We start from the raw sequence: 15000 nt of genomic DNA on the forward strand, positions 1-15000 counted from the left end.
CAGCAGCTGTCTGGCTGTAAGGACTGAGCCGGTTTCCTGTCCTTCACAGCCCTCTATGTTCTTATAAATCAGAGAGGTGGAAAAAGAGTGTTTCTCTCTTACAGTGTTGATACAAATACACCAAGCCTGTATTTCCTCTTTAATGAGATAAGGTCTCAAGGAGTGAAATAAGAATGTGGTTGTGTCCTTTTGGGATGATGTCTAGGATAGAACTATACAACATTTTGCTTTTACCTATAAACCCAGTCTCACACTCTGAGACACTGGCATGACCTTGTAAAATGATCAAATAAAGTAGAACGTATCGACAACTGAGATCCAAATGCACTTTTGTGAAAAAACACAACAATCAAATAACCATTATCTTTCTGAGTGCATTATGTTATATTATGTGGTGCAGAAATAGCAAATTTGGGGACGTTTTGTGGGCCCTGTTAGTTCTGGGTTGACAATATATATGTTATGTATTACTTCAGATATGTGTTTTAATAAAGATAGATTGAGACGACTGAAAAGTGTGAGGAGAACTTCTCTGGCATTGGTGTAGATCATGAGATGTGTGTGTTTGTGTTGTGTGTGTTGTGTTGTGTGTGTAAGTCTCTAATGAATACTTTGGTGGGCTGAACACACACCTGTAGGACATGTGTGTTTGGAGAAACTATATGTGTGATGGCAGACCGCCACACCGCAGCCAGAAATAAGGTCTCGCCTGCGTCCGCCACTGCCTATTTTTATGTTTTCACAGCCGACTATTAATAATGCGAAGACTGAAGTGAGCCAATGAGAACTGGAAGGGAAACTTGCTATTAAGGAAGTTGAACAAGAGGAAAACAGTTCACTAAATGAGGTTGACATTTCGTGTTATTCCTGGCGGTCCAGTTGGCTTTTACGTACCTCTCCATATTCTGAGGGAACATTCTGGAGACTTTAAAGGTGCAGTAGGTAGGATCTAGTGGTGAGGCTGTAGATTGGAGCTGAATACACACACACACACACCAACCTCTCCCTTTCCAAGCATGTAGGGGAAGCTACGGTGGCCATCAGGTGCCATAAAAGTGTGGAAGGTCCCCTCTAGTGCCAATGTTTTGGTTTGTCCCTTCTGGGCTACTGTAGAAACATGGCGGCACAACATTGCAGACTCTATAAAAAAAGTACCTACTCCCTATGTAGATATGAAAGGCTCAATCTAAGCATTCTAACGAAAACACAATGATTCATAGTTACAGGTGGTTTTACACAAATAAAAAGATTATTGTGAATACTATATTCCGTTTCCGCTACTAGATCACCCTAAATCCTACACAGTGCACTTGTATTGCCTATTGATTTCAGTGCTGTGTGTTCAGTGTATGCTTAGTTATATCACACATATGTAGCATTGCCATGCTCTTCACATCTGAGATGGTGAGAGTCACAGCTTCAATTGAGATGTAGAGGAACAGCTGTGACCTTTTGCCCCTCGCGGCGCCTCCGATGGGCTCTAACTCGGAGACACATCGTTACCTGCGCTTACGTTCCCTCTCTCCATCTCAGAAAAAGACTAGCATGCGTCACACAGGCGTTTTATGCTAATTCGGTACTGTTTTCTTTTAGCTCCCTGGCGCTGTTACAAGGTTGACCTTTTCTGCTGTCTTCTCTGCTCTCCTCATGACTCTTTCCTCTCCGCGCTCACACACCCGCAGGTCTCCCAACACACACACACACACACACACACACACACACACACACACACACACAGACACACACACACACAGCGCACCGAGACTCCGTGGGGCGGAGCTGCACCGTAGGTCACCCACTGAGCATATGAAATCGGTGAACGCGCGGAAGCCATATTTCATACTGTGCGCGCTCCACTCCACTCCACTCCACTCTTGAGAGCATGGCTTTGAGGAGGCACTCCTGTGAGTGAATTACACTGGCTCTTAGCTTTCTCCCTGCAACAATGCTAATGTGGTCTGGGCGTGTAATGAGCTGGTGAGAGTGTCGCGTTTGTGACCACTCGAATCGCAAACCACCATTATTCACGCTCTCTTAAGTACAGATATGCAGCACTGTCAATGCAGCTGAGACACAACTTGGGACTGTCCCTAATTGTTTCAATTAAAGGCAGAGTCCATAATTACGATCCAATAAACTGCTGAAAATCAGCTAAATGCTACTTAATATCCCCTAGCTGTCCAATTTTCTGTGTGTGGGCTCAAACTACCTTTAAAGATGCAATTTAATATTTTACACTAGTCAGGCAGACAAACAAATTACATCAAAATAGGAGATGTTTCCTTCTTATGAGAGACGTTATGTGTTGCTGCTTTAAAGTGGGGGGGCGGGGAGGGGGGGGGTGATGGATAGGCCAGCTCGCATTCATAATTCTCATACTGCCAGAGGAGGGTGATAAATAGGACGAATTTTCATGAAAAATCTACACCATCTTTCTTGGTTGTGCTTGTAGTGGAGACAGGGACATCATTTTCAGCTGTGTCCTACTCATTTTTCACGCTTGTCTCTGCAGAGAAATCAGAGCGACCTAACAGTGATGAACGGGAACAGCTTCCGCACACTGAGCAGTCTTCCAGAAGGCCAGCTTCATGTGCTTTCCAACCCATAGTGTATTGCTTTTGGCAGGCACTGGCACTGGCACTGGCACGGGCACGGGCACGGGCACGGGGACTGGCAATGGCACTGGCGTGAAATGGGCCCCTGGCTGACTGGCCCAGGCGGGCAGCCTGAGTGGGGAGGACTAATCTCTGCCCACAGAGAATTGGGCACATGGCGTAGGCCGGGCAGCCTGATGGGCATTCTGTCTGTGGTCAGCAAGCAGGACTATGCTCTGCCCACGGAGCAGCTGGTTCTTCCTGGGATGCGGCCCGGATTCGGCCCTGATCTGGCCAGGATCCGGTCTGGAGCCAGTCGTTGGCCACGGGGTCTGTTTGTGCAGGAAGCCTAGGAGTCATCAGATTGGCCTTTAGCGAACTGAAGCACCTAATGAACAGCTCATTCAAAAGAATGGAGGGGCGCCCCGTCCGGCTCCCAACACAATTAGATATTTCAAACCACTGCTTCAGTCTGCAAACAGTGCCACAGATACACACACACACACACACACACACACACACACACACACAGACACACACACACACACACACACACACACACAGACACTCCCCGCTCACACACAGACAGACGTACTAAAACACACACAGTCTGTGGAAACAGGGAGCCCAATTATGGCAGATATATTTGTCCAGGACTCAGAATCTCCACAGCAGTGCACTGAGTACGCACACATGGGTACATACACACATAAACACACAGATACACACAGACACACACACACACACTCCCTGCTCACACACAGACAGGCATACTATAACACACACACATAATCTCTCTCTCTCTGTCAGAGAAACTACCTTTGCACTCAGGTAATTTGACACATCCAAGTGCTGCAGTTCCCATGAAGTAATTATATAGGGTGACCAGATTTGAGTTTGTGAAAAAGAGGACACTTCAACACGGGACCCCCCTCCCCCGCATGCACATGCAGATGACCCCGCCTCCTCCCCAGCGACGAAATTTTGACATCTTTTTCACATGCGGATGTCATGTGCTATTGTAAACGATGCAACTAGTGGAGGCGGCAAGGTGCTCAGTGTTGCCAGATTGGAAATGGCGTATCAAAATGATCGCATTTGGAGGATAATTATCATATCTGGCAACACTGGGAAGGCGGTCGACCAATGACAGTTCTCTCTACAGTCAGAGCTCTCGCAAGAAGGTGGAACGTAAGGGAGATACCCTTTCCAAAACTTGGACGTAATAACTAGTTTGTGAAAGACCCAGAGAAACACAAATATCCGACGACGCAAAATCCCGGGCAATTTTGGAATCCCTGCCGGACGCATATTTTAGGTCTCGAAAAGAGGACATGTCCGGGTAAAAGAGGATGTCTGGTCACCCTAAATTATATCCATTTATCGCTAGTTTAGGAGCATAACCATTGGATATTGTGCTCTAGTGCTAGTTTATTAGCATACCCATTGGATATTGTGCTCTAGTGCTAGTTTATGAGCATACCCATTGGATAGTGTGCTCTATCGCTAATTTATGAGCATACCCATTGGATAGTGTGCTCTAGTGCTAGTTTTATGAGCATACCCATTCAGGATATTTGCCTTGTTGTGCTCCAGCCATGCAGGTCTTATTGGGATCATACTTGTGCCTCTACTGTGTATGTATTCATTGTATAATGAGCCTTTTCCGTGACATTGCATTCATTGGCATAGCGTGTTGATTGCATTCATTGGTATGGCGTGTCGATTGTAGAAGCCCCTCTGAGTGAGTACCTGGCCTGCACTCATTTCATGCTCTCCTGAGTTGTGAAATTTAAAGAGGCTTTGTCACTCTTACCATTTTTAATTATTAATGGAAATTACTATCATTAATTACACCGAACAGAGCCCCCTGAAAACAAAACAAACTGAGGTGAACTCAAATCTTTCTGCTGCTGATTTTCATAGACATAGGTCACAGAGACCCCAAGCTTGAGTCAACAGATCAGCGATGGGTTCCCCAAAAACATGGCTGTGCATTGACCATTACTGTGCGATTATAACTTTGAACATGCTCTCTCTCTCTCTCTCTTCCTCCCTCTCTTTCTTATTAAAACCATGGTTATTGCACAACAATGCTTTTAGGAAACACACAGTTTGTGTGAGGAAGAGGATAGGTGAGGGGATAACGGCTGATTCACTCTGAGTGCTGACGGAGTCATCGCTGGCTGATTCACAATGAGTGCTGACGGAGTCATCACTGACTGATTCACACGGATGTGCTGACGCAAGCATCGCTGGCTGATTCACACGGATGTGCTGACGGAGTCATCGCTGGCTGATTCAACACGGATGTGCTGACGGAGTCATCACTGACTGATTCACACGGATGTGCTGACGGAGTCATCGCTGGCTCTTCTCATTCACTATTAATGGAAGGACATCATGCACTGCAGGACTGAACTGGGGTTCCATTCCTTCGCTTCGTTCGCATAGCGCCAGCCAATCAAATCACCTTTCGCAAATGTTCCCAGAGAGTGTTCCATACACATCGGTCAGCAAAGGCTATATCAACACCCCCCAAAATGTCAAGCGTTATCACACCACATATGTGTGTGAGTGAAACACAAAGCCACACGGATGCTAACGGATGCAGGATCTCCATCTGCCTTTTTCCAGGCTGAGCCTCGTGTCCTTGGAGTGGCTATGTTTACCGTGAGACTATTATGCTAATTATTATCCTTTATGGGTGGTTAGCACCATGTAGCCCCTTAAACGTTGCAATTATATTCAATACCATTCCAAATACCAGGCTTCTGAGCTCAATTTGTTAGCCTAATATGCTGGCTTAAAGGTATAACCATGTAATTAATGTGTAATGACGTGATGAACGAGATACTGTACAGCGTGCTACTGTTTCAGCCCAAAGACATATAATTATATTGTAATATGTATACTGTCATGTCAGTTCAAAATTGGTCGCTCATTCATTCTGTTCATGTTTGCTTAACTTGGCCTTAAACTGTACCCGAAGGGAACACGTCAAACGTTCTACTTTCATCTTGTCATATCAAGAAGCTTGGGCGCTCTGGTTTCTCATTTATAACTCCGGTTTCTCATTTAGAACCGTAGTTTCACATTTTACAGCAAAGACACAAACAAAAACAATGCAGAAAAAAAAACCTCAAGACGTTATTGCACATTTCCTCAGAATCGGATAATTTTCCTATCAGAGCTGGAGTCATATTCACACTACCACAGACACAGTCTCTCACACTGAATATTTCATGATCAACACAAGCAGCAGTTTGGATGAAACAACACACGGTCTTCTGTGGCTGTTAGCTAAAACATGCAAAAAGCCGCCACAGCGAGAGGGAATTATGGGTATTTGAACGGGTATTACAGCCTGAGCTCCAACGCTTTAACACGCAATCAGCGCTTCCAGAGACAGTGGGGCTGATTACAGTGTTTGGGACCCGGTCCTCTTGGGCAGCCTTTCTTCAGGGCTGGCCAGAAGCTGTGAAAATGCCATTAATTAAGTCGCTGTGGCCGTCACCCATCTGCTGGGTCGGGCGCCCGGGTGATGGGGGTGTGACGGGTGTGTGACGGGTGTGTGACGGGTGTGACGGTGAAGCGGGAACTCTCACAGCGGTAATTAGAGCCGGGGGCAGAGGGTCTGGGCACGGCCGTCTCCTCCTCCGCCCTGCGGGACTAGGGGAAGTGTGTGCCAGTCTCCCGACAGCAGCGTGCCATCTTCACAGAACCAGGAGGAAGAAGAGGAGGAGGAGGAGGCAGAAGAGGAGGAGGAGGATTCCATTATCTGAAAATGAAAAATGAATGTGCTGTGAACACTCCTCTGCTCTGCGTGACTGTGCCATTGTGTGCGGGCTCTGAGCAACAACGTGCCATCTTCAGAGACCGCTCTCCACAGAACCGGAAGAGGAGGAGGAGGAGGAGGAGGTGGGGGAGGGAAGGAGGAGGAGGAGGAGGTGGGGGGGGGGGGGTTCGAAGAGGGGGAAAGATCATGACATTATCTGTTCCCCTGATTGAGAATAGAAAAGTGAACTAACTGTGAAACTCCACACCGCCGTCCCATGAGTGTTCTTCTGTTTCTTTCCTTGACCTCGTTCCCTGCCTCCTTTCATTTCTTGCTTTCTGTGTTTTCTTTCATATCCTCTCATTTCTTCTCCTCTCTCCAGTTTGGCCGGACGGAGGTGATTGACAACACGCTAAACCCAGACTTCGTCAGGAAGTACATCCTCGATTACTTCTTTGAGGAGAAGCAGAATCTGCGTTTTGACTTGTGAGTCCCTTCTTCCTTCCTGTGGCGTTTGTCCAGAGTTGTGTGTGTGTGTGTGTGTGTGTGTGTGTGTGTGTGGTTTTCTTTTTACCCTCTCTGCCTCTCTTTCTCTCTCCTCTCTTCCTCTCTCTTTCTCTCTCTCCTCTCTTCCTCTCTCTTTCTCTCTCTCCTCTCTTCCTCCCTCTTCCTCTCTCCTCTCTTCCTCTCTCTTTATCTCTCTCCTCTCTCCCTCTGGTACGGCAGCCATGTGTCAATTAAACTATTTTTTGTTCTCCCAGTGTTGTCTCAGATCGAGCACCTCAAACTGATATCTCTGTGAAATGTATTTCTGGAATCCTGCAGTGAACTGGTGTGGCCTTGCTAGCCTTAGCTACATTAGCAAAAGGCTCTGTATCAATACAAATATAACCAAACCCTTGACATGTGTCTTGTTAGCCTCAGCTACATTACCAAAAGGCTCTGTATCAAAACAAATATAAGCAAACCCTTGACATATGTCTTGTTAGCCTTAGCTACATTAGCAAAAGGCTCTGTATCAATACAAATATAACCAAACCCTTGACATGTGTCTTGTTAGCCTTAGCTACATTAGCAAAAGGCTCTGTATCAATACAAATATAAGCAAACCCTTGACGTGCGTCTTGATGACCTCCTGTGGGCTCTGTGCAGTTAGAGGGGTGTGTTATTAACTGGGGAATTCACAAGAAGACAAAAATGATCATTAACGATCAACAGCAACCAACAGGCCAACAGCCAGCACAGCTCATGATGGGAGCTGTAGGTGCAGTTAGTGGGCAATTAGTTCATCTAGTTGAGAGTTGGGCAATTAGCGATGTGTTGAATATGAAATAGACCTCTGCAAATGCATCATTAAAATAATGGGTTACTGAATAATGATTTCACCAAAGATATGTGTGTATTTTTGTTTTTGTGTGTGTGTGTGTTGATTGTGTATGTATGTGTGTGATGATTGTGTGTTTGTGTGTGTATGTGTGTTGATTGTGTGTGTGTGTGTGTGTGTTGATTGTGTATGTGTGTGTGTGTGTGTGTGTGTATGTGTTGATTGTGTGTGTGTGTGTGTGTGTGTGTGTGTGTGTGTGTGTGTGTGTGTATGTGTTGATTGTGTGTGTGTGTGTGTGTGTGTGTGTGTGTGTGTGTGTGTGGTCTCCCAGGTATGATGTGGACTCTAAAAGCCCCGACCTGTCCAAACACGTGAGTACAAAAGCACGACGCCATTGAGGAGATCTGTGTGAGCTGTGTGACGGAGCTCGCCGTGTGACGGAGCTCGCCGTGTGACGGCGCTCACTGCATGAGATGCGTCTGGGCAGGAACAGGGTCATGCAAATCATGCTGAGGAATAAGGACCAACATCCTTAGCATATCCAAATATAGCCTTTACAGCCTTAGCATATCCAAATATAGCCTCTGTCTGAATGTCATTAACCTATTCTATGGATGATTAAGAATAGGTTTACTGTATGATTACATGATGATGGAGAGACCCAACTGTGGCATTGATTAGAAGTGTTGAGGAACGGTGTGCTGACTTCTTGAATAAACTGTCTGATATCGACATCTCGTGTCTCAGGGGCGTCTATTGAAAGTGAATCCATGTGTGTTTTCATATATTCAGCTAGCCCTCATGTAGAATAGTGCCATTTCAAGGCTAACGCTTTTTGAATCCACACACGTTATTGTAGAAACAAATCCGAAAAGATCAAAGATATTGATTATTCTCAGTCATTTCTGATTGTAACAGTAATTTCTAATCTTTTGAATTTAACTGTAACTGTATTTATAATGTTCACAAGTGGAAACAAAAAGCATTTAAAGGATGGAAATCATTATCAATAATCTGTATGAAGGATTATTTCACATATTTGGATGCAAACAAACATGATTTGCATAATCTGAGCATGTTTTTATTACATTTTTTTATTTTATTTTCTGACTTCTGCTATGTCCATGTGTGATGTGAGTTAGATTCACCTCTGTCTCTCTCTCTGTCCGAGCCGCCATGTCCCAGTGTTTAACTCTCTCCTGGTGTGTTGCGTGATGTGTGTGTGTGTGTGTGTGTGTGTGTGTGTGTGATGTGTGTGTTAGACTCACCTTTCTCTCTGTCTCTCTTTGGCCAGCATTCGGCTCTCTCTTGGTGTGTTGTGTCACATGTTGTGTTTTTGTTTTTGTTTGTATTGTTGTTGTTTATCAATGCTGCCTGCACTTACTCTGTGGAAGCCCTCCGATTGCAACGTACGTGCCGCCTCTATACTACGTCCTCTCTCTTTCTATTGCTCTCTCTCTCTCTCTCTGACAATATCTCTTTCTTACTCTGCCTCAGTCAAAACACACACCTGTTAAAGTTCTCAGTATCCCTCCCAAACCTCTGCACCCCTGCCTTCCTCTCTCGCTCTCTTTTTCTCTACATACGTATCTGTCTCTCCTCACCTTCTCCTCTCATCCTCTCTATCTCTCGCTCTCTTCTCTCTCTCTCCACCTGTTCCCTTTCTCTCTTCTTCTCTCCATCTCCTCCTCCCTCAGGACTTCCTGGGTCAAATGTTCTGCACCCTCGGGGAGATCGTGGGGTCGCCAGCCAGTCGTCTGGAGAAGCCTCTTGGGTAAGTCAGTCACACGTTCAGCTCTGTCCAATCCAGTCCCCGCGATCTGGCCCTGATCTGGCTCTGATCTGGCTCTGGTCTGGCTCTGATCTGGCTCTGATCTGGCCCTGATCTGGCTCTGATCTGGCCCTGATCTGGCTCTGATCTGGCTCTGGTCTGGCTCTGATCTGGCTCTGATCTGGCTCTGATCTGGTGTAGACCCCCTCCAGAGTCAACCACTAGCGGGGATTTAGCATGGCATGTAAAATGCACACATTGTCTCTTCTGTTGGCTGGCTTGAGGCGAAAGCATCTGTGAAATAAATAAATGATCCTCGTCACAGCCCACAGCCCACTCGTACTGGGGTGTCACTCCAAGATCCCTGTGATGTGAACGCATCAGGGAAGACACACACACACACACACACACACACACACACACCATTAAACATGGATCCAATGATCTCGCACTGCACTGAGACACGGAGCCAGAAACATTAAGGCTGCTCTTCAAACACATACTTCTCTTGCACCTCCAAATGTGAAGACGTGTAATGGATGTTTTTCACATGCTGTCATTTGAATACTTAAGATCAGAGATGAGGCGTGACAATGCAACCATTAAGTATGGGATATATTTTATTTATTTGTATTATAATTTCTATCCTATGTGTGGATCTTTGACGAATGGCTCAAACTCAGTATATGTTGCAAACATCACAAACTTGTCGCAAACTTCACAAGCCCATGTTTTCATGTTGTGGGCCATCAACGTCTCAAAAACTGCTCTCTACACACGATGCCCTGCCCATGCTCTGGGTGGTTAGAAGATGCATATGATCACAGATAGGCGTCAAGCACGCTGTCCCTTCAGCAGAAGTGGTAGAAACTACAACACCACCGCTAAGAATCAAACGTCAGAAATGAATCATCGCTTAGCAACCGGACAGAATGATCACGGTCCTAGCACTGTGCTCCTTCCACTTGCCTTGAACTCGTCTTGAAGGGTTGTGTGAAAAGGTTTCATATTATCTCTGACTGGTGATGACCACCTTTAGGTAGGGAGGCAGGCCACACTGGTTGGGGGCAGTACTCCAATCCTAGGATCCTTGGTGGTGCACCCCCTCTATGATTACTACTGTCCCCTTCTGGGCGAGGCCAGTGCCCTCACTTACACACTCTGGAGGAAGTAGCGAAATGATTGAATTTCTTGTTTCATGGCACCAGACTCAGACTCAGAGAAGGGTCAATGTTGGAATGAGCCGTCCGTCTGTTTCTGTGTCTCTGCCGTTTCTTTCCCCTCTGCTGCTCGTTCGAGCCCTGTTGTTTGACCCCTGTCATTCGAGCCCTGTTGTTTAAACTCTGTCGTACGAGCCCTGTCTTTTAAACTCTGTTATTCAAGCCATGTTGCTTAAACTCTGTGGTTTGAGCCCTGTTGTTTAAACTCTGTCGTTTGAGCCCTGTTGTTTAAACTCTGTTGTTCGAGCCCTGTTGTTTAAACTCTGTCATTCGAGCCCTGTTCTTTAAACTCTGTCGTTCGAGCCCTGTTGTTTAAACTCTGTCGTTCGAGCCCTGTCGCTCAAGTCCTGTCGAAAAAGAATCAAAGATAAACAGTAAAGACATCTCTCTCTCTCTCTTAGACCACCTCTTCCTTTCTGGCCCTCTCTCAGTTGTCCTCCATGGTTTCAGATACGCACTCAATACCCACACATAAAAGATTGAATCTGGACTGGGGTGCGGGTCACGTACTGCTACCTTCAACTTCCATTATTCTTTTATGAGCTTCAGGTGCAGCAGACCTGCCAATCACTTTAATACTATTGTTATTACTGTTATATACGTAATATACGTTAGTTCCACCATGGCTTTATCTGTCTATCATTTCCCTCTTTCCTCTCTTCTCCAGCCCTCCCTCACCCTCTTCTTCCCTCCCTCTCTCTTCATCCCTCTCTACCTCTCCCTCACTGTCTTCATACCTCCCTCTCTCTTCATCCCTCTCTCTCTCTTCTCCCCTCGTTCTCATATTTGTTCTCTCCCTGTCTCATCTCTATTTGGTACAGTGATCTGGTGATGATCTCACTCTCCATCTCTCCCCCTCACCTTTCTACTGCTCTCTCTTTCTCTCTCTATCCCTCCCTCCTCTCTCTCTCTCTCTATCCCTCCTCTCTCTCTCTCTCTCTCTCTCTCTTTCCCCCTCCCTCCTCTCTCATCTCTGGTGGGTTCTGTGGTCTGAGGATGATCCCAGTCTGCCCTTGGCCCCTGTAGGATGGAGAAGCAGCCTCAGCCTCAGCCTCAGCCTCAGCCTCAGTGGTCCAGATGAATGCAGCACAGAGATCAGAGCCCTGGCCACAGTGGGTTTTGGCTGGAGGCCTGAGCACTCACTCTCGCTGGCCGTAACTCGCCTGCAATGCCATGGAGGCCATATGAGCGCTACATGTGTAGATCAGATCTGTTACCATGGGATACAGTAGTGATGTCGGGGTTAGACATATGAGTGCTACATGTGTAGATCAGATCTGTTACCATGGGATACAGTAGTGATGACGGGGTTAGAAGTGTGTGGAGGACATATGAGTGCTACATGTGTAGATCAGATCTGTTACCATGGGATACAGTAGTGATGTCGGGGTTAGAAGTGTGTGTTTAGCTAATTAATCCTATTATTGCTCATCGTGTGAAGTGAAATGAATATCAAGGGCTGCAGTTGACAGAACAGGAGCAGGAGTGGGTGGGTTTGGTGTTTTCACTCACTCTCCAGAACCCAGTAAGCACACAGAGACCAGGAATAAACAAACATGAAGGATAGATAGAGAGAGGGAGAGAGAGAGAGAGAGAGAGAGAGAGAGGGAGAGAGAGTCGGAATGAGAGAAAGGGAGAGGGAAGGAGACAAGAGGGAGAGACAGATGTAGTGAGAGAGAGAAAGGGGGGGGGGGGAGGAGAGAAAGAGTTCTCTAACTTTTAACCACTCCAGGAAAAACACTGACTCTGAACCAGAATCAACTGCCACACACCCACACGCACTCTCTCTCACACACACAAATTCACATACACGTTCTCTCTCTCGATCTCTCTCACACACACACACTCTCTCTCTCTCTCTCACACACACACACACGTTCAAAAACTTCCATAGCTCAGATCTCCATATTCCCCTTTCAGCAATTAGTGGAATGAATTGTTATTAATCGTGAACACAACAGTAATTTCTCTGGTCTCCAGCTGTCTTTGCCTTGAGCAGATATGAGGAGTTATACATTTATATTGGACAAGAGTTAATGTGCGCTGACCTTTGTGAATAGCCCAAGTGAAGAATAGAGAAAAATCCATTTTCTAGAATGTGTTCTTTTTGAATGGGACACCATAGAGACAGAGAGGAGAGTAACTGGTCCTAGCAAGATGAATTCAAATGTTTCAAATGACTCAAGGAGGAAAGCTCATCAGAAAGGACAATTCAGGGAATACGACTCAGGGAAGCTGAGACAAAGACAGACACTAACCGGATAAAAGGTCCTGGAATCATCAGAGACGGCTGACCCACCATGAGTTTTGGTCTTTCAAAGCTTAGTTAAGTCAGTAAAGCATCGTTAAGTCAGTGAAGTATAGTTAAGTCAGTAAAGCATCATTAAGTCAGGAAAGTATAGTCAAGTCAGTAAAGCATCATTAAGTCAGTAAAGTATAGTTAAGTCAGTAAAGCATCGTTAAGTCAGTAAAGCGTTGTTAAGTCAGGAAAGTATAGTTAAGTCAGGAAAGTGTTGTTAAATAAGTAAAGAATAGTTAAGTCAGTAAAGCATGGTAAAGGCAGTAAAGTATAGTTAAGTCAGGAAAGCATCGTTAAATAAGTAAAACATAGTTAAGTCAGTACAATGTAAAGTGAAGTCCTTGTACAACTTATACTATATACAGACAATGTTCGGTAAAGAAGTTCACAACACTTGGAATAGAATAATAGATGTTATTGGGCACATAGAAACTGATACCAGATTCGTACAGTCATGAAAATAATGTGGAAAAAGTAGAACTTCATAACTTTTAAAGCATGCAGAGTTTTTTTAAGCCTTTCGTGTAATAAAGTTCTACACATTCCTGCGATGTTTGAGTGTGTCTTGGGCTTTGATCCCCTGAGTGTCTGTTTGATGTCTGGCAGCAGCTCATCTCCAGTGGACTTGTGCACCTCTCTCTCTGTCTGTTTTCACAAACACACACAAACGCACACACACACACACACAGAGCACAGCTTGTTCCCAGGTGTAGCATTTGCAGTGATACGCCCCTCATTGTCATATGAGTCAGAAAAATGAATATCCTCTGATATTTGATATTCAAATCATCCTGAATTGCAATAAATGCTAGCTACAATCAAAGCCGCCCAGGCAACAGTGGAACATTTAAACATGCCACTGATTTGTTTTGCTTCATAAATGCCACTGTTCCTCAGGAAACACACGCCTCTTGGCTCTACCCTCTCACTCACGGCAGAAACAAGCATTTAAATGCAGCACACACACACACACACACACACACACGGACACAAAACACGCACACACACACGCACGCAAGCACACACACATGAACACACAACACGCACACGCACACACACGGACACACAACACACACACACAACACACACACACACACACAACGCACACGCACACACAATGCACAACGCACACATTCACTTTTCCTGTTTATCCCCCTGCCCACCCTTAACACAAATCTTTACACAAACATATGCGCCTGAACACACAAACACACACACACACACACACACAATATACACACACACACACACACACAATACACACACACACACACACACAATATACACGCGCACACACACACACACACACACACACACACACACACACACACACACAATACACAGACACACAGACACACACACACACACACACACACACACACACACACATCTGCATTATCTTCCTCCCTTTCCCACACTGGACTCTTTTAATTGTCACGCCTTTAATCTCCAGGAAATGAAGCTCTTGCTAATTGTGAGGCGGTGGAGGTTTTGATGATGAAAGAGTGTAGGGAGGGGGAGGTGAGAACAGAGAGAGAGAGAGGGAGATGGAGGGGTGAGAGAGAGAAAGAGGAAGAGAAGGAAGAAAGTGAAAGAGAGAGAGAAAGGGAGGGTTGAGAGAGAGAAAGAGAGAGGCAGAGGGTTGACACAGAGAGAAGGAGGTGTGAAAAGGAGATAGGGAAGGGGTAGAACAGAGAGAGAGAGAGAGACAGAGAGTGAGAGCCAGAGAAGGAACAAAGCAAAAGAGAGAAAGGGAGGGTTGAGAGAGAGAAAGAGAGAGAGAAAGGGAGGGTTGAGAGAGAGAGAGAGAAAGACAAAGAAGGAGGTGTGAAAAGGAGAGAGAGAGAGAGAGAGAGAGAGAGAGAGAGAGAGAGAAGGATGAAGTGCTGGATGAAGAGGAGGGAGGGTTAGAATGGGAGGCTGGGGAAGATGGTGTTGGTGTTCGCTGAGCAGACAGGTGGTTAAACACAATACAACACACAATAAGAGAATACACACCTTTTAAACACACACA

At 45.7% G+C, this 15000-nt stretch overlaps 1 protein-coding gene across 2 annotated transcripts in view; it reads left to right on the forward strand.

The window, feature by feature from the left end:
- The window catches only part of cpne5b (copine Vb), a 143807-nt gene that overhangs the window by 42546 nt on the left and 86261 nt on the right, over positions 1-15000 (forward strand). The window contains exons 4-7 of one of the 2 annotated variants that reach the window (XM_031567828.2): positions 6755-6858; positions 8028-8067; positions 9091-9105; positions 9394-9470. In XM_031567828.2, the coding sequence (XP_031423688.1) occupies positions 6755-6858; positions 8028-8067; positions 9091-9105; positions 9394-9470 (236 nt within the window). The remainder of the gene's footprint in view (positions 1-6754; positions 6859-8027; positions 8068-9090; positions 9106-9393; positions 9471-15000) is intronic. The other variant, XM_031567827.2, reaches the window with a different exon arrangement.

This window comes from Clupea harengus, chromosome 5 (assembly GCF_900700415.2).
Source record: "Clupea harengus chromosome 5, Ch_v2.0.2, whole genome shotgun sequence".
Classification (NCBI taxonomy): domain Eukaryota; kingdom Metazoa; phylum Chordata; class Actinopteri; order Clupeiformes; family Clupeidae; genus Clupea; species Clupea harengus.